General features: G+C 41.0%; 1 protein-coding gene across 2 annotated transcripts in view; it reads right to left on the bottom strand.

Moving 5' to 3' along the window:
* slc6a8 (solute carrier family 6 member 8) overlaps positions 1 to 18,929 on the bottom strand; it is a 43,885-nt gene that overhangs the window by 14,829 nt on the left and 10,127 nt on the right. For both annotated transcript variants that reach the window (XR_015036127.1, XM_085780799.1), the window contains exons 2-4: positions 10,940 to 11,071; positions 6,825 to 7,092; positions 3,609 to 3,741 (exon numbers count right to left, since the gene is read on the bottom strand). Coding sequence is in view for 1 of the 2 variants with exons in the window: in XM_085780799.1 (XP_085636925.1) it covers positions 3,609 to 3,741; positions 6,825 to 7,092; positions 10,940 to 11,071 (533 nt within the window). In the remaining variant the exon portion in view is untranslated. The remainder of the gene's footprint in view (positions 1 to 3,608; positions 3,742 to 6,824; positions 7,093 to 10,939; positions 11,072 to 18,929) is intronic.

The following is an 18,929-nucleotide window of genomic DNA, read 5'->3' as shown; positions in this document are numbered from 1 at the left end:
CCTGTTAAAGCTACGTCTTATTCTACAGGTCTTAAAATTCCACTTTATATCCAAACGACCTCCTGAGAAGTCTGTGAAACTTCACTCGGGGTATTTCCAGGTGCTGAAGGAGGATTCACATTAACACAGCTCAAAGAAAACTCTTGAGAGGAAAGAATCATATAACATTGTGATCAGTGAACACATAGCTTACAATTTCTGTCATGGAGTCAGTAATAAACTCAACACAAGTCATTTAACCAACTACAATAAGTCGTTTCTGTACTTTGACTGTCCCAGATACAGTTCTGTTCAGAGGAAACCCTCAGGAAGGAAACAGACCGGCGTTCTCTAGCAACCAAACAGTCCCTTCTACTGTACTACTGCAGGTAACGGCTTGACTGTGAGAAATGTACTAGGAAGGTGTGTCTGGGTGTGTGTGTCTGCCTGTATACGTATCTGTTTATACAGGTGTATGAATCGGATGTAAATGTTTATTTAAGATTTGATCATAAATGCTTTAAACACAGCATTATTACATTATCACTTTAATGTAAACACTTAAAGGGATAGTTCAACATTTTGGAAAATTGGCCCATTGCCATAATCCCTATAGTCATAGCAGTAGGTTCGTTACCTTTAATTGTCGGTGCAAACTATTTTTTAGATAGGCGGAGCAGAGCTGCGAGCTGCTCAGAGCTACGCTACGGAGGCTAATGAGATTTCTTGGTTTCCCTCATCAAACTCATCAAATACACAATCCAACAACTCCACAACGCTCTGGTGGACAAGTTGTGACCTGCACATTCACCACGCTATGAGATAATAACAGAACGTTACCAGACAGAGTTGTTTTAGAGGTAAATTCATGCAAAACAGCTGATGCGCATTCCCCTCGGGGGCAGTTTTTCAGCAAGCAGTCTCTGTATTTCCCTCTAAAACAACTCTGTCTGGTAATGTTCTGTTATTATCTCATAGTGTGGTGAATGTGCAGGTCACAATTTGTCCACCAGAGCGTTTTGGAGTTGCTAGATTGTGTATTTGATGAGTTTAATGAGGGAAACCAAGAAATCCCATTAGCCTCCGTAGCGTAGCTCTGAGCAGCTCGTGGCTCTGCTCCACCGTTCTAAAAACAGCTTGCACCGACAAATAAAGGTAACGAACCTACTGCTATGACTATAGGGATTATGGCAATGGGCCAATTTGCCAAAATGTTGAACTATCCCTTTAAATAAACTACACTTCCTGATGTGTGGTTGTTCACCTCCTCCAACTACACTCCAGCTGCAGATCCACTCTGTCTCTCCTTCTCTTCCTGAGCCACAGTGGAATCATGAATAATGTTTTGGCAGAGCATCATTTTCATCCTGATAGACATCTGTGTTGGATTTTGTCTCATTAGTGAAAGAATTCCTGAATTATTGCCACAAACACATTTCATAAGGACACAGCGACCTTGACCTTTGACCTCTGACCACCAAATCCTAATGAGTTGGTCCTCTGGCCGTCACCGTCCGGCGCTCAGGCAGAAAACTGTGAGTTATGAGGTTCAGAGCAGAGCAGCAGCAGTGCATGATGGGTATTTCTCTCAGTCATGTCCCACTGCAGTCGTGCATCCCTCCTGCTGGACAACCAATCACAGACGGCCACCTCAGAGCCCCCTCCCCACCAATACACACACAGAGACACACATACACACACACACACACACACACTGTCGTCATAGTAACGATTAGCCTGCCATGTGACAGCGTTATGTGTAAGTCTCATCTTCACGAGCCAATGACACACACACACACACTATAGTCTCTTTACATTCCCTTGAAGGTTGTCGTTTTAAAGGGACAGCCCCACATTTGTTCACACACTGTTCAGCTCCATCAGAAGAAAAGATAAATCTGAGCCAATTGCTTTTTTGTAATTGAGTTTTTCATTCAATGCAGTTTTGTGAGGACTTGTTATAAATTGAAAGGCTGAAAGGAAAGTTATTTAGCAACTAATTTGATTTGATTAAGTTATTTTTAATCTGAAAACAAAATACCAAAAATGTCATAGTTCTAAACAGTGTTTATTATTTTCAATAATAAATTCAAAGATAATTTAAAGATAAGATAAAATTAAAAGGTGAATGCATCATGAAAATAACAGTTTTATTGCAGCTCTATATAAGATATTATCTTCAGCTCAAAGTGGAATAAAAGCTGCCGGTACGTGAGTAATAATAGTCTGCTGATATACTGTATTACTGTATCCAAGCTGATCAATCAGCTTGCCGGTTGACCTCTGACCTTCAGCAGCGTTATGTAATCGACTGGATGAACCCAGCTGCTGGTTCATTTCACAGACTGACAGTCAGTGCAGCACTGACTGCAGGATGTGTGTGTGCTTATAGATCTGTTTACACACTGTGGGGTTTCTCAACCACAATAGTTCTCAGACTAACCCTATTACAGTAGCATTATTATCACAAATTACATCAACAACAGAAAATCTTTTTTTTTTTTGTATTTCATCTTTTCACCAACAACAATAAACAGTAATAATAACTTGACAGTTTCCTCTGTTTTCCATATGTCACAGACTGTCAAACTGAAAAGAACATGACTCATGTGTGTAAACATCACATGTCCCTCTTCTTGTATGAGTCATGTTATGGAGACCTGGCACAACGCAACTCAAAAAATGACTCATCTTTGATCTGTGTCAGACACATAGTTGTACAATTTAAGACTGTGGATTCCACTGGTCCAGAACCAGCTTAGCTAGCATTAGCAGTGATGTCGATCCTTTGTGTGACAGGTGTTAACAGTCAATGGCCACTTTATGCCACATGTTGTGTCATGTCACTCCTCCAGATATTAACTTAAACAAAACCCACGCAAACATTGTTTGTCTGCTCTTTTCTGGGATCATTCAGTTATGTCTTGTATTTTGTACAATCAGAGAAAATCTGTTGTTTCACCTGCACTTTTTCTTTTTTTTAACACCTGACTTTTCTTATTTTAGTCAATTTTTTTGCCTTTCTTCTTTCACTTTCTCTCGTTCTTTCTATTTTTATTGGACTTGTATTCATTCATTCAATCTGTATGTTTTTAAATTGAATTGTCAATAATCTATGAAGACTCAACCCAGCTCAGGATGAGTACAGTGCGGGTGAATCAAGTGTTTCTGAGGCCAGACATCCTCACACTTAGTGCAAATCTCACTTTATTGTGCTGAGCTTCCAGTCTCTCAGACTTTCACCAGAGGTGGATTTATGTAAGTAAGTCTGTGTTGCTAAGTGATTGAATTGTCAATAAAAAAATACCTTGTCCAACAAAAAATTTAACATTTTTCCTTGACTTTTGGGAGGAGCACTTTGAAGCAGGGGAATGCCATACTGTCATGTTTGTGTTGTACTGTTCACTCTGACATGTGCTGTGGCTGGACACAGATCAATGAACACAACACTAAACCTGTTTGAATCAATGACCAAATCGAAGTTGTGTGCAGTGATTCTGGAACCAGAATACAAGTGCTCTGACAGATTTTCATGTTGTACAGAAACCAGAAATCAATACAGTATGTGTGTCTGTGTATGTGTGTGTGTGTGTGTGTGTGTGTGTGTGTGTACATAGATTGTATGTTACCTTCCCGGTGGATTTGACTCCCTTCCAGACGCAGAAGTAGACCATAATCCACACTGCCACCAGACACAGCATCAGCTCCCAGTTCATGCGTCCAGGTTCATCCAGACCAGACGAGATGTTCAGCACCTTGTTCCTGCACAGAGAGGAAGGAGGAACATGTTCACGTCACACTCACCAGCAGGACGTCCAATCAACTGTCCAGCTGACCAGAGTGTTTCTGGTCTTGATGCTGAACTAGAATAATGATGTCCTGAGCTGTCTAATTATCAGAAATGATACTAACGTAAACGACAAGATGGTAAGAATCTGAATTTTGTTCCTATAATTTTGTTGTTGCAGGTGTCTGCTCACCTGACTTTAAATTCAAACACAAATGAGCTCGGTCATATTATGAAAAGTTGCACTGTCTGTGCCCTGTCTGTGGCTCTGGGCTCATCGGTTCCTCCTGATGATGACAAAAGCCTTTAAAACCAGCGCAGTAATACACACTTTCCTTTCATTTCATTTTGCTTCATCAAGTGAGTATAACATGTTTCTCTTTTTCATTACACACTTTTCATACTGTATCTAGCTAATTAGTAAACCTCTGTGAACTTACTTGTTTTGTATTTTTATTCAGTAGTTACTATTTTCATTATCACCTTTTGATGCATTTCCATAAAAAAAACATGGACATTTGAGGGATCTGTGCTGTTACATTAATGACATGATTGCACACTGGCTCAGTAGTTCATAGGAAGAGGAAGAAGTTCGTCATGTTACTGTTGATGGTAAATAGTCCTGTAACCTTACACCTGACTGTCTCATGCAGCTAGTTCACCCTGGTTCTTGCCACTGTTAACGTTTCCTGTTTGAAAGTCGATCACATGATCTCAAAGAGATTGCAGCTCACTTATCAGCGCCCCGCGTGTTGTGTTGTGTTTACTGCCACTGCGGACAAATAAATCTGGCTCTGCTCTTGTATGGTGCCGTGCCACTTGCTACTGCTAACGCGGCTAGCTGCAGCAGCATGAGGCTCATACTGAGGCTACAGTTGGTGCAGCCACTGCTGCCACAGTCAGCAGATCCACATGTGTAATAAGAGTCTGTTTGGTTACAGTTAGGGAGGGGCTGCTCCAATCCAAGCAGAACAACCTGTGTGATGACTGGTGATGGATAACGACTCCACATGACAAATAAGAATATAACTTTGATGCCTAGCTAATAGCTATCCATATTTTAACAGGATGGCAACCAGGTGAAGTTTAAACAAAACAACTTTGCAAGAAAGCCTGACAACTGACTTATCTGTTACAACTCCAGTGTCCACATGTGATGACAACAAATGAGCAGCCTGAGCAGTGCCCCCCATACACACACACACACACACACACACACACACACACACACAACCTCACCTGTTATTGACCTCTGTTTTCTGATAACAATGTGCAGAACCACTTTTGACCAGAGCTGGGACCAAGTCACACATGTGCAAGTCTCAAGAAAGTCTCAAGTCATTTTCTCTTGGGCAAGTCAAGTCAAGTCACAGGTTATGTCAAGTCAAGTCACCTTATTATTGCATTTCTCCCCGCAGAATCTGATCTTTATCAAGTGAAAAGACAACCTGTTTAAAAAGTATGACGATGAATTGGATTTGCATTGTAATGACTGATATTCAGTAAAGGACATGTCTGTTCTGATGATACAAGTCAGCACTGTAAAAACTCATGGATGTGGGACATTGAAACATCCCTGGACGCTATTAGCGACAGGCAAACAGCCAATCATTTAACAGCTGTGTAGTTGTGTTGCAGCACCATCGCCATGTGTGTTAATTGAAAACAGAACATCGTGTGAGAACGTTGAGCGCTGAGTGAGAGGAGATTATAAGAAAAAAGGACATGTTTGGCTCATCGTTATGGTAAGTCATTAAAGTCATCGTGTCTCAAGTCAAGTCAAGTCCCGGGTCTTTAACGTCCAAGTCCAAGTCGAGTCTCAAGTCTTTTATTTTTTGTCAAGTCAAGTCACAATCATCAAAACAGTGATTTGAGTCGACTCCAGTCCCCATTTCTGCTCTTGACACCACCACACACTCAAATGTCAGGTATGTCAAGTGGTGTAAATGTTTGACTGAGCACCTGATCACTGACACAGGTTATACTGTATCTGCCCAGGGAGTTCTGTAGTGTGCTACTAGCTTAGCTACATGTCTCAGCAGTGTGGTGGGAACAACTCTGTTATCTGTTTGTTTTTAAGCTTTCCTTTGTGTGACCTTCTACAAAATCTTTGGAAATCAATTCACTCCTTTACACAATCTGTTCTGAAAATAAAATTTGATTTAAGCCCCAGTTTGTATTTGTTAAATGATTCATTGCATCTTCAGTTAGATACGAAAAATAGGATATTAATTATGATAACATACTTTGCGAAGAAATGCATCATCTCTTATTTTGGAAAGATGATTTCCCTCCAACTCTTAAGATTTTTACAGATCAGATTTGAGCTTTTTTACCCTTAGAAAATTAACTTTGGTGTGTGGTCATATTTTTCAAGAATTTTGGTTTCCAGTACTTTTATTTTATTTATTTATTTATTTATTGGTTTATTTGGGTGGGACAATGCAAATTAATGGACATATAAAAACATGTAAATGTGCCGGATTGTAGCAGCTAGTGCTAGTTTCCATCCAGAAACTTTTAGGCTTGGAGGAATTTTCTAAAGGGGACATATGATTGGTTGAGCCCTGTCCTATAGAGCAGGGCAGACCTTAATATTAGATATATGTATCTCTGTAAAATCTATGTGTATGTTTGACTATGTGGATGTACATATGTGTAGCGAGCACGCTTATGTGTGTTTGTGCAGGTAAGCACATATATGTGCAAATACCCACTAATGTCAGTGAAGACAGATTGCTGCTTTTTCACTTATTTTTTATTGATTTAGATTTTTTTTTGTGCTTGTTTTGTTTGTATTTTGTTCCTTTGTTTGTATATATATATATATATATATGGGTTAAACAAAAAAAGAAGAAAGAAAGAAAGAAACTGTACGAGTCACCCCATCATTGATATTGTTTCAGGATGGATATTTTTGTTGTTAAAAATTTCCAATTTTTGTTAATTTATTGGAAATAAAAACATATATATATATATATATATATATATATACACATATATATATATATATATATATAATAAAACCAAGGATCAGTGCATTAATGCCAGAACTCACTCCCAGAACTCGATGATGGGCGATCGTGCGCCCGCCAGCTCAGCACAGGTCATGTTGTTGACCACCGTGACGTTGGCCATGCTGGCGTTCCTACAGTCCTGGTGATGGAAGCTCTCGATGCAGTTGGGCGTGTTCCACGGGTTGTCGCAGGAGGACCAGGGGAGGGTGGAGCCAAAGGACTTGATCAGATAGTAGAAGCCCCAGGCCAACACCATGATGTAGTAGGTGTTACAGAAGAACACGATCACCATGGAGGCATAACCAAGACCTGGAAGAAGAAGAAATGAACATGTACACGTTAGATAGATGACTGACCATGAAACAGATCAACTTCACATTATTAAAACAGACTGATTCTTTAAAGAGACAGAGAACATGGATCAGGGATCAGTGGGGTCAAGCTGTTCCACTTCCTGTTGTTAAACTGGGTCACAAGTGTATACATTTATGGTTTTATGAGCAGCAGCAGGTCTCTGATTACACCTGAACTGTGAGGTGAAGGACTTCACGTGGCAGCACGGCATGTTCTCCCACTCAGAGATCACAACCAACTTCTAAACCCCCGTCCAGACTGAGCCGGCTAAACCAGGACACGGTGCCAGTGCAGTATAAATCAGCTGGTCTACAGTAAATGATGACAACTGATCACATCTGGTTTTAACACCAAGACCAGTTCATTTTGTGTTTGTTGCTTTTATTTTTTGTTGTGAAGTTGTGTTTGATCAAATTGTTTCTGTGACACAGAAAACCAGAGAACTGTCGCTGCACCTGACTGTGGTGTTCAATATAAATACTATGTATTAATACAAAACACCTGTCCTCAGATCTCTACACTGGCTTCCTGTGACTCAAAGGATAGACTTTAAAATCTTACTGGTGGTCTACAAAGCACTAAATGGTCAAAATATATTCTAGATTTATTAAATCCATATGAAGCATCCAGACCCCTCAGATCTACTGTGTGTTCCCAGAACCAGAACCAAATCAAGTGAAGCAGCGTTCAGTTCTTATGCTCCTCATCTGTGGAACAGTCTGCCTGCACAGAGGACCGTGCATTCATTTAAGTCAGGGTTGAAAACGTTATTGTTTGCTAAAGCTCAAGCTATTTGCTCAATATATTTGCTAAAACTATATATCATTTAATTGCTATTATTGCCTTATTTCTTTCTTTTCCTTTTTAATGTATTTTTCTGTTTTTGATTTTAATGTGTTTCTATGCATCTTTGAATTTTCTGGTGTATGAATTGTGCTATACAAATAGATTTGCCTTGCTTTTGCCTTACAATTATTGTAGTCAGTAATTGATTGATTGTTTTGACAGAAACTCTTTGATCAGGCAAAGAACATTTTAACAGACAGCTCTCATGTTTTACATAATGAATACAAACTGATTCACTCAGGGAGGATACAGGGCCCCGCTATGTAAGACCAACCAGTACAAACACTCATTCACCCCTCTTTCAGTCAATCTCATTAACAAGCAAACACAAACATGAACTGCAACTTTTGCAGGATGAGCTCAGGATGAGGCAATGTTTTTTGCACATTTTTGTATGTTTTTATTGTGTCTGCACTCATTTCTGTACTGTTTGACTGTTCTGTTCTTTATGTTTTCACTGTCTCATGTATATATTTTTTATTGTCTATGAAGCAGTACCCTGCATTCAAATCAAATCTCTCCCAAGGGAAACAAATAAAGAACCTTGACTTGACTTCAGGGAATATAATGCATGTTATGTAATGTTCAAACTGTATTTTATCTGAGGATCCATTGAATTTTCAGTATTTAACTTCAATGCAGCCTTTAGCCTTCAGCACTGTCCCTCATTCACAGCTATTTTACGCAACTTGATCATCTGCAGAGTAGATAATCTGCTTCCTGTTTACATCAGTGGATGTGATTGCTGGTGTGTTTTCAGGTGTGGAGATAAAACAGTCTGGTCGTCTGAGCGGAGATTGTTTTAAAAAAGAAAAGCCCAGTAGTTTGAACAGCGTCTCCGTCCTGCTGCACACAAGAAAAAACCTGTCAACCCATGAATGACTGGTGTGTTGGCTGTTGGCGTTGTTCCCTCTGATTGTGTGTGTGAGTGAGTGAGTGAAAATGTGGGCGGAGCTCTGGCATGTGGAGGTCAGAGGAAGGTCTGAGTCGGAGCAGTAAAGGCATCCAGTCGTAACAAGTCATGTGCTCTTATATATAGATCAAACCTCTGATAAACACTGTAAAACTAACAAAGATACAAAGGAATAAGGTGGCAAGGAGAGAAGGGTGTGTGTGCGTGTGTGTGTGTGTAGTAGTAGTAGTAGTTGTGCGGCCGTGTCTGAGGGCACGTAGAGCAGGATCACAGATTATCACCTCCAGATAAACCTCCACACACACAAACATCTGTGTGTTTGCAGACGGATGTGTCCACTCAAACACACCTAAACTGCTTACTGCATGGATTTATGTCTGTCACCATAGCAACATGACCTCACAGAGGATGTCGAGGGTTTTGGTCGACACCGAATCAGACAAAAACGTAGTTTTAAACCTATAAATATATATCTACTGTATATCTGGTCAACATGTTTCTTGATTTATGTTTCTATCAAGTGACCTCTAAGGAGACAAAGAGATACATGTGTGTACTATTATTTTCATGTACTTCTAACTTACTAGTTGTACTTACTCCATTTGGTGCCACTTTATTTTTTTATTATAATAATAATAATACATTTTATTTGTAAGCGCTTTTACAGATGCTCAAAGACAATTTACACTTTAAAAGACTTCCTCTGTTTCGCCCTGTTTGCTTTTAAAACTCTCATTTGTTTTATTTGAAATCTCTTATCTCCCTCCCTTACACTGATTTTTTTTTTATCTTTAATCTTTTGTTCAGCCTCTGATAACGTATTCTGATGTAGTCTTTTTATAACCTGGTCCAGTTAGTCCACATATTCTGTTTTTTTTCTGCTAAAGCACATTATGTCTCTGAGCTAGATAAATCAACTTTGTTATAACTGTATTTGAGTTTTCAAGTCTCTGATTGTTAAGTGATGTTTTCCCTCCTACTGGTTTTCAAGATCATCAATACAACCGCTCATTAATTCACTACTGTGATGAAGTCAGTCCAGATTTTGGGAAATAATGTTTTCATGAAGATGAGTGGCGATAATCCCATGAAGGTCTCATCTCTCTGTGTTAAAGGGATAGTTCAACATTTTGGCAAATTGGCCCATTGCCATAATCACTATAGTCATAGCAGTAGGTTCGTTACCTTTATTTGTTGTGCAAGCTATTTTTAGAACGGTGGAGCAGAGCCGCAAGCTGCTCAGAGCTACGCTACGGAGGCTCATGGAACTTCCCTCATCAAACTCATCAAATACACAATCCAACAACTCCACAACGCTCTGGTGGACAAGTTGTGAGCTGCACATTCACCACGCTATGAAGTAATAACGGAACGTTACGAGACAGAGTTGTTTTAGAGGGAAATACAGAGACTGCTTGCTGAAAAACTGCCTCCGAGGGGAATGCGCATCAGCTGTTTTGCATGAATTTACCTCTAAAACAACTCTGTCTGGTAACGTTCTGTTATTATCTCATAGCGTGGTGAATGTGCAGGTCACAACTTGTCCACCAGAGCGTTGTGGAGTTGTTGGATTGTGTATTTGATGAGTTTGATGAGGGAAACCAAGAAATCCCATTAGCCTCTGTAGTGTAGCTCTGAGCAGCTCGCCGCTCTGCTCCACCGTTCTAAAAACAGCTTGCACCGACAAATAAAGGTAACGAACCTACTGCTATGACTATAGGGATTATGGCAATGGGCCAATTTGCCAAAATGTTGAACTATCCCTTTAACAATTCAACATCTGACAGACATCCCATCGTTTATTAATCTCACTATGACCATAAATAATGTGAAGAACAAATACTGAACATTAATAAACACTGTAACATGTTGTTATGTCTGAGTACAGCTGCATATCTGATAGAAACACTGCTGATAACAACCAGAGGACCTGAGTGTTTCAAAATGATCAGGCTATTGATCACCTCAGTTAGTACCACCCTTAGCTTTATTTTGCTGATAGAGGCTGAAGCTTTGTCACAAAGAGACACACAGCTGCTGCACCTTTAAAGAGCGGAGCGATGTTCCACACGTTGATGCTGCCGGCCTTCATGAACTGTCCCAGGGCGATCTCCAGGAAGAAGATGGGGATTCCCCCGACGAAGACGATGAGGAGGTAGGGGATCAGGAAGACACCTGCAGGACCAGACAAAGACAAAGACAGAGACAGGTTCAGACTCTGACTCACTTCACCACGGCAACAATCTTGTCACATCACAAGCGTGTGTTACGGCCTCAACACAAGGTCAAAACAATATTTCTCTCAGGTCTTCTGACGTCATTTTCCTCCCTGTCACTTCTGCTCTACTTGACTCTCAAATCTCAGATGTGCGAGCGTCCTTGAACGCACCAGCAAGGAGACTGAATGGTACATATTCTATATATATAGAAATAAAGAGACTCAGTTTAAAAAGTGACAGATGCTTGGTGAGATAAACCAGGACGTGTAGTTAATGAACCAAAACATTCAACTGTGGTTTGGTCCTTTAACGCTGCCTCGTGTTGAGTTCAGAGTGACGCTGTAATTTGGGTCTCATGTATATTTCAGCAGCATCGTGACGAGAGCTTTATGTAACTGAACAGGACGGAGGGAAGGAAGTGACTCTTCATCTCTCCATCATCCTCTCTCAGACTCTAATTTCTCTCCGTCCTTTTCCCTGCCTTCATATTTAGTCGGGGCCACAGATGAATGAAAGAGCAGAAGGGAGATGTTCTCCCTCTTTGTCCGCGCCAAGTGTTCGGCTTCACACACTATAGAGAAGAACGAAGAGAAATAAGGGAAGTGAATCTGAGAGCTGGTTGGGCTAATGCTGACCCAGAGCTGGCTCAGCACCGACACAGGCATGGATTCAGTTTATGTAAATGTATTGTTTTGATCCAGTGATTCAGCAGCGATAGAAATAGAAACAGAAACAGAAATAGAAATTAGTCTTAAACCCCTGGTTCTCACCAGACCATGTTCTTCCTGTTCATGAATAACTATATGAATAAGCAGGTTATTACATATATAAGTAGAAGTGTGTGTGTGTTACTTTAATTCCTACACACTAATCAGTGTATCGGGGGACTGAGGTATCCACCACTGTGTTAATGGGTTCTACATTAAGTCAATTATCAGTAAATTGAAGGTCTATTCCTGTTATGAACATAATGGCCGTGCCCTCTCTCTCTCCTTGGATCAGAGTTCAGTAATGTAATGGCAGCTGCTGTTACATAACCCCCCCCCCCCATCCCCTCTACCAGTATCATTCTAGTTTGATTCCATTCATACCAGTTCTTGGTGCCACTGTGACCCAGTTACCCCCTGTTGTGTGTATGTGTGTGTGTGTACTCTCCATCACACCAATTAAAATACCAGAGAGAGAGAGAGAGAGGAAGAGCATTCCTAATTGTTCATTCATGTCTCTTGGCCCAGTTCAGCGTAAAAGGATTCATTCATTCATTCATTACAACAGTGTATCAAATAACTGCATCATATGGCACAACATTAGTTATTCACAAACTCAAAATCAGCTCGTATTGATGTATTCAGGCTTTAATTTGCTTATTCAGGCTTAATTTGACAAATTCAGGTTTAATTTGGTGTAGTTAGATTTAATTTGGAGAGGTCCAGCTCTGGATTTGCTGGATTCCTATTCAGGTTTAATGTAACATATTCAGATTCAACTTTGTGGATTTAGGTTCAATTTGACATTAAGGTTTAATTTGATGCAGATGTTTAATTTGTTCAGGCTCAGATTTACTGTGGCAAATTCAGTTCATTTTCTGGGTTCCTGTTTAATTTCATATTCAGGTTTGATTCATTTTCTTTTATTTTTGAATTCTGGTTAAATTTGGAGAATTCACGTTAAATGATTGATGATTTATTCTGGTTCATTTTGGTGGATTCTAGTTTAATTCGGAGGATTCAAGTTTAAATTGGCATGTTAAGATTCAATTAGCTGGATTCATGTTTCATGTGATGTTTCACTTTTTCAGACATAGTTGGATTAAAGTGGAGTAAAGATACGATGATGAAAGATCAACCACTGCCAAAAACAAACAAACAGCTATACGTGTCAGCCAGTCAGTGCTACACAGAAACTGACATGACAGTGATACACTGAAATGATTATTTGATAAATAAATTATTATTATTATTAAATTAATATTAACATTAACTATTTTGAAAACATGAATGTGCACGTGTGAGAAGGCACGCATTTCAATTACATATTATCCATATCAATCAGTTATATCCTACTATTATTATTATACTACAGTCTTATAAAGATAATCAGGAGAAGTTGTAAAATCACCTTGAACACTGCTCAGGTCAACATGACCATTCATCAGCCTGCAGGTAACCGTGGCAACACAACAGGTGCTTGTGGTGACCAGTGACACTGACCTGACAGTCCTGAGAGAACTGATCGATTAGTTCATTTGATCAATAGATGGAGGATCACTGAAGGTGAGCCTTGTCTTCTTTGCACAAGGACCACACTTCAGCCAATCAGATCCCAGAGCTCTTTGTGTCTTAGATAATAGTAATGGTGCCTGCGGGCTGCACACACACACACACACACACACACACACACACACACACACACACACACACACTAAGCGAGAGCAGCCACTTTAGAAGCAGCTCATGTAGCGGCTGTTGATGTATGAGACACACGGACACGACTGCTGGCTCACTGACGGCACAGTCCGCAGTGACGTAAGCTCAAGTAAAGCTACGCAGGTAGCACGCACACACACACACACACACACACACACACACACACAGCCTACACAGTCTCCCAGTGTATTCGTCTAGCATGAAAACACATGAGCTGCTGGTGAGTCACGACTGCAGAGAGAAGACATGGGGGGAGGGGGAGGGGGCAGCCATGTCAGCAGCTCAATAAAAATCCACTTTTCTCTCTCACACACACACTCGCACACACTCGCACACAAACGCACACACTGTTAATGCTGTTAGGTTGTCACTAACTCAGTGTTGATGGGATTACAGAGTAGTATGGCCTCATCACAGTCAGCTGCACACACACACACACACTGAAAACACATCAACTGTCGACTCCTCAAACGGTAGAGGCTCCGTCCTCACACACTACCGTCACATTCAAATCCACACAACTTTATTCTAGGGACAAAGTTTCCAGAGGTCTCAAGTTTATTTGCTCATTAAAGATTATGAACCTGAATATTTGAGTCTGCGTCTCATTAGGTTTCAGTGTGGAAACCTCAAAGTGCCTCAACAACAGGATACACAAGGGAGTCATTTCCAATACAGACAGGGGGCGGGGGGCAGGGGGTGGGGGGTGGGCCACAGCCCGTTTATTAAAATCAGGTCGGCTTCGCTTCAGGGTTTGGAATCAAGTGGAACCAGAATCAAGAGTTGGATCACAGCCATGAGGACGACTAACACCCACAGAGGCTGAGAGTGAAAACGTGAAGAGTGAGCAGGCACAGCATCATCCAGCAAACACACACCACACCACACCACACCACACATGGTCTGTTGAGAGCTGAAAGTGAGACAGAAACAGAAAGAGAGCGGCGGCTGCAGTTAGCCCGCTAAGCTGCAGCGCTGCAGTTAGCTAGCTAAGCTGGCTAATCCGTGGTAAGTCACTGGGCTAAGTACTGACAGGCGGAGAGCCTGACGGACTGATAACAGTGCTAATGACAGAGCATCATCACCACTATCATCATCATCATCATTAGGGGTGGGAGAAAAAATCGATTCACATAAATATCGCGATATCTTTTTTGACGATTTTTAAATCGATTTTTGTGCATGTGCATTTGTTAGCCTTTTTTATATACAGAGAGTACAGGTTTTGAAAAGGGTTTAAGTTCACTTTATAATGGAGTATGTTCATTTATAGGCTCCTACAGTGTTCGTGTGCAGATAAATGTTAAAATGCAGACTAAAAATCGAGAGAATCGGCAATATCGTAGAATCGCAATTTAAATCGAATCGCCATCCAAAAAATCGTAGAAGAATCGAATCGGGAGAAAAGCATATTGTCCCAGCCCTAATCATTATCATCATCATCATCATCATCATCAACGACAATTCAACTTGACTGCTCTGTGAGGAGGAGGGGATTCAGAATGAATCTAGTCTTTTATGACCCTCTAAAGTTTTTCACCAAACACCTACAGGACCAGCGGGACTCTGTTCACTGCTGCAGGTGTTCAGCAGCTGTGATAAGTGAGGCAGCGGCGGCAGTGGCGGCAGCGGCGGCAGCGGCGGCCTTTCAGGACGGTTTGTGTCCTGATCTGCAGCAGGTAACATATTTGGCACGTTGTGACTCGCTCAGCTCTGCTGCCAACTGACCCGGGATCAGAGGGAACACCTTCCACCATCACACTGGATCCAATGAGCTTTAATTAGGATTCAAGAGTTATTTTCTGCAGGCACAGTAAACAGTGAGTGATGACAGCTGATAAAGGACCCCAGTGTCAGATCAGGTAGGCTAGGCTACTGAAACCATCAACACAATCTCTCTTTGTATTGATGTAACCAGAACTGCAAAAAAAAATTTCTTTGTTGATATTCTAGCAATGATTTATTTTAATAGATAGCAGTTGTTTAATGTATATTCTTTAAGTTAAACTCAAAGAGCCTCCTCTGTTCTGATTGTTGTTGCTACAGAGGAGACTGAGAGAGGAGATGAAAAACTACACTGAGATGGTTTTTGGCTCTTCAGTGTTTAGCTCAGTAAAGCACCTGCCCCATGTGTTGAGGCTGTAGTCCTCACTCCTCACCACATCGAGCGGCCCTATCCTGCACGTCATTCCCCCCTCTGCCTCCCTCTCTCAACTCTCTTGTCCATTACAGGCAAAAAAAGCCCAAAAAAATATAGGCTACTTAAAAAAAATTTTTTTAAAGTAATTAGTTATATTTACTAGTTACTTTCCCTAAAAAGTAACTGAGTGAGTGACTGAATTACTACATATTTTTTATAAAATGTTCAAATATGTCAAATTACTTGGACTCACCCCCCTAACTCTGTAACTATAACCCTAACCTCCCGTTATCTGGAACTCCAGATAAACAACTTTTTTCCGACTAGTTGATGGACTGAAAAAACTGTAAAAATGTGTATACAACGTAAACTTTAACGGGTGCATTATTTTGTGATGGGACTTCTTGAGTAACAGCGCATTTTATTGTCAGTAATAGGGATGGGTGAGTACCGATACCAGGTATCCTATCGGGTCAATACCAGCCTTATTTCAAAGTAGTTTCTATACAAATACCTGAGTTTCTGCTATGCACATTGACGCAGCCGCAGCCTGCCGTTAGTTATTAAATAAATAAATAATAAAGCTTGTTAAGTGTCTCAACCTGCTGGCTGGTTATCAATAAACAACGCTGATGAGGTTATTATCACGCTCCCTGTGTATCATCTCCTCGTCTTCCCACTCACATTGATAAACACACACTGCGACCGACCTTGCAACACGTATTACTCGGTATCGGTAAGTACTTAAGAGTGAGTACTCATACTTGTACTCGGTCTGAAAAAAAATGGTATTGAACATCCCTAGTCAGTAACGGTAACGGCGTTGTAACGTGGGAAACAGTCACTTTTTTGATTACTCATTACTGAAAAAAGTAGCGCCATTAGTGATGCTGTTATTACCATTACTGTAGATGCTATGGATAAAACAGGAAAAGGATACAACTAATGGTCAAATTTCTTTCACAACTAATCAATCTTCTCCTGTCAAACAAACCAACATGTGATAACAAGCAGAAAGCAATAGAAGAGACCAAACCCTCTGTCCATCTGCCAACAGCCTCAGTGACCTCAACCAAACACTTTCTGCCAGATGCTAACTTAGCTTAGCTTCCCCTGCCAGCCTGCAGATGGACTGGCCCACATACCTGAATAGAGCGCAGGCCTGATTAGCTCACCTGTGCTAAGCATGACTCTGCAGCTCACCGCCGGGTTCAATGAACTCCAGCTTAAGGCTTACAAACTCTCAACCTCTGCCCGCTTCATAATCGTTCTCTCTATCAGACATTAAATGCTTATGTCATCTAAATCTGGATATTTATAACCTCATTGAAGAAAAACCTTGAACCCGAGTATTATATATACAGTATCCTCCAGCTCACCTGATCTGTTTTATTACCATACAAATACTTCTATTACAGTGTGTTTGCTTTTTACATCAGGCTCAGTGCATCTTAGTCATTTCTGCCATATTCAATAGGAAGCTGCTTCACGTTGAGCAGACTGGCTCATATATCACACCTGTATCTTTAAGATCGGAAATGATGAGCCAAACTTGTTCCTGACTAATTTTAAATTCCAACCTGATTTTTGTTTTTTAAATCATTAAGACATCAAGATAAATCTATGAGGATGATACTAGAACTGTCACAAAAATATTCTAACTATAATGTCAGTCAATAAACTGGAATAGATTTGCTTCTCAAATGTGAGGATATACTGCTTCTGTGAAACATGCAACATATTAATGAAATGTCTTTTGTTTTTGCTCAGTTATTTGGTCAAAACAAACTTTCTGAAGATGTGAGTTTGAGCTCATATTTCTTTAGAGAGATTAATTTATTAATAGATTGACTAATGCAAGGTGACAATAATAAACATGGGGTTAGGATTGCTTGTCAAAGTGGAGTTGAATCAGAAGTCAAAACCTAGACTCATCTTGTGTCAACCTGAGCTATAATGAGATGCTGCACAGGAGAACTGGGTGGAAGGATACACTGCTGTTCATCAGGAAATAGTTCCAGCACCCACCCACCTCCCTCCTAAAACCCTCAAAGTCAGCTTCTTACAGTTCTGAGACACAACATGTGACACAACATGTGATGCAACATCCCCATTCACAAACTGGTGGCCCACTGTAAGCACCGCCTTCAAAACGTTGCACAGTGTTTGTTGTGTGTGGCAGCAGTTACACAACATGATTAACTGCAGCTGAGATGAAACATAAATCAATAAAGGAGGTGGTAAAACAGACGAGGAGTGCAGAGAGTTCAACGTGTTGATGAAGATCTTTAACTGTCACTGACCTGAGAACAGGAAACGCTCAGTGGAGGCATCCAGCATGTCTGACTCTGACCACACACAGAACTACAACTTCCACCACATCTGAACCTGGCTGCTGTCACCAGACGGAGCCTGATCACTGGAGCTGAATCAGACACTTTCACTCTGACTCACACCGCTGATCCAGACGTGACAGGACTCAGTCAGCAGAGTGAACTGAACCCACGCGTTTGTCACTCGAACACACAGCAGTTGTAACCTCTTCCCATAGGGCAGGGGTCTATCATATGTCTGTCAACTGCATGGTAATCATGCAGACAAGCTATTCAAATTTAGGTTTTTATTTGAAACATAAATGTGGAAGATATAAAACATTGTCTAATCAACCAAAAATTCCACGACCCCCTGCAGGACCTCCGCAGACCCCCATAGGGGTCACGGACCCCCTGTTGAAGACCTCTGCCCTAGGGTGTTTCAAGCACCCCTGCAAACTCTTGAAATACCACTGGGTATGTGATGAAACCAGGGCAACCCCTCAAACATCCATAATATTAGACACAATAATACTGTAATATAACCTCCTCTAGGACTCCAAGTATCCCTGGAATATTTTAAAGAACTAATAAAAACTTTAAGGACAATGGCACCTTATCAAGGACCACTGTAACCACTTGGAGAGGAGAGGAGAGGAGTAGAAGAGAAGAGAAGAGAGGAGAGAAGAGGAGAGGAGAGGAGAGGAGAGGAGAGGAGAGGAGAGGAGAGGAGAGGAGAGGAGAGGAGAGGAGAGGAGGAGGAGAGGAGAGGAGAGGAGAGGAGAGGAGAGGAGAGGAGAGGGGGAGGAGGAGGAGCAGTGAGGTCTGTCAACAGGATTAAAAGATTACAGGCCACTCCTGTTAATCTCTGGTCCACGTGGCAAGAGGGATGATGATGTCACACTTGGCAGCCAATCAACACACACACGCGCACAT

The sequence above is a fragment of the Trachurus japonicus genome, chromosome 7 (assembly GCF_045865225.1).
Source record: "Trachurus japonicus isolate A0001 chromosome 7, Traja_1.0".
Classification (NCBI taxonomy): domain Eukaryota; kingdom Metazoa; phylum Chordata; class Actinopteri; order Carangiformes; family Carangidae; genus Trachurus; species Trachurus japonicus.
This window is presented reverse-complemented; position numbering and strand designations above follow the sequence as displayed.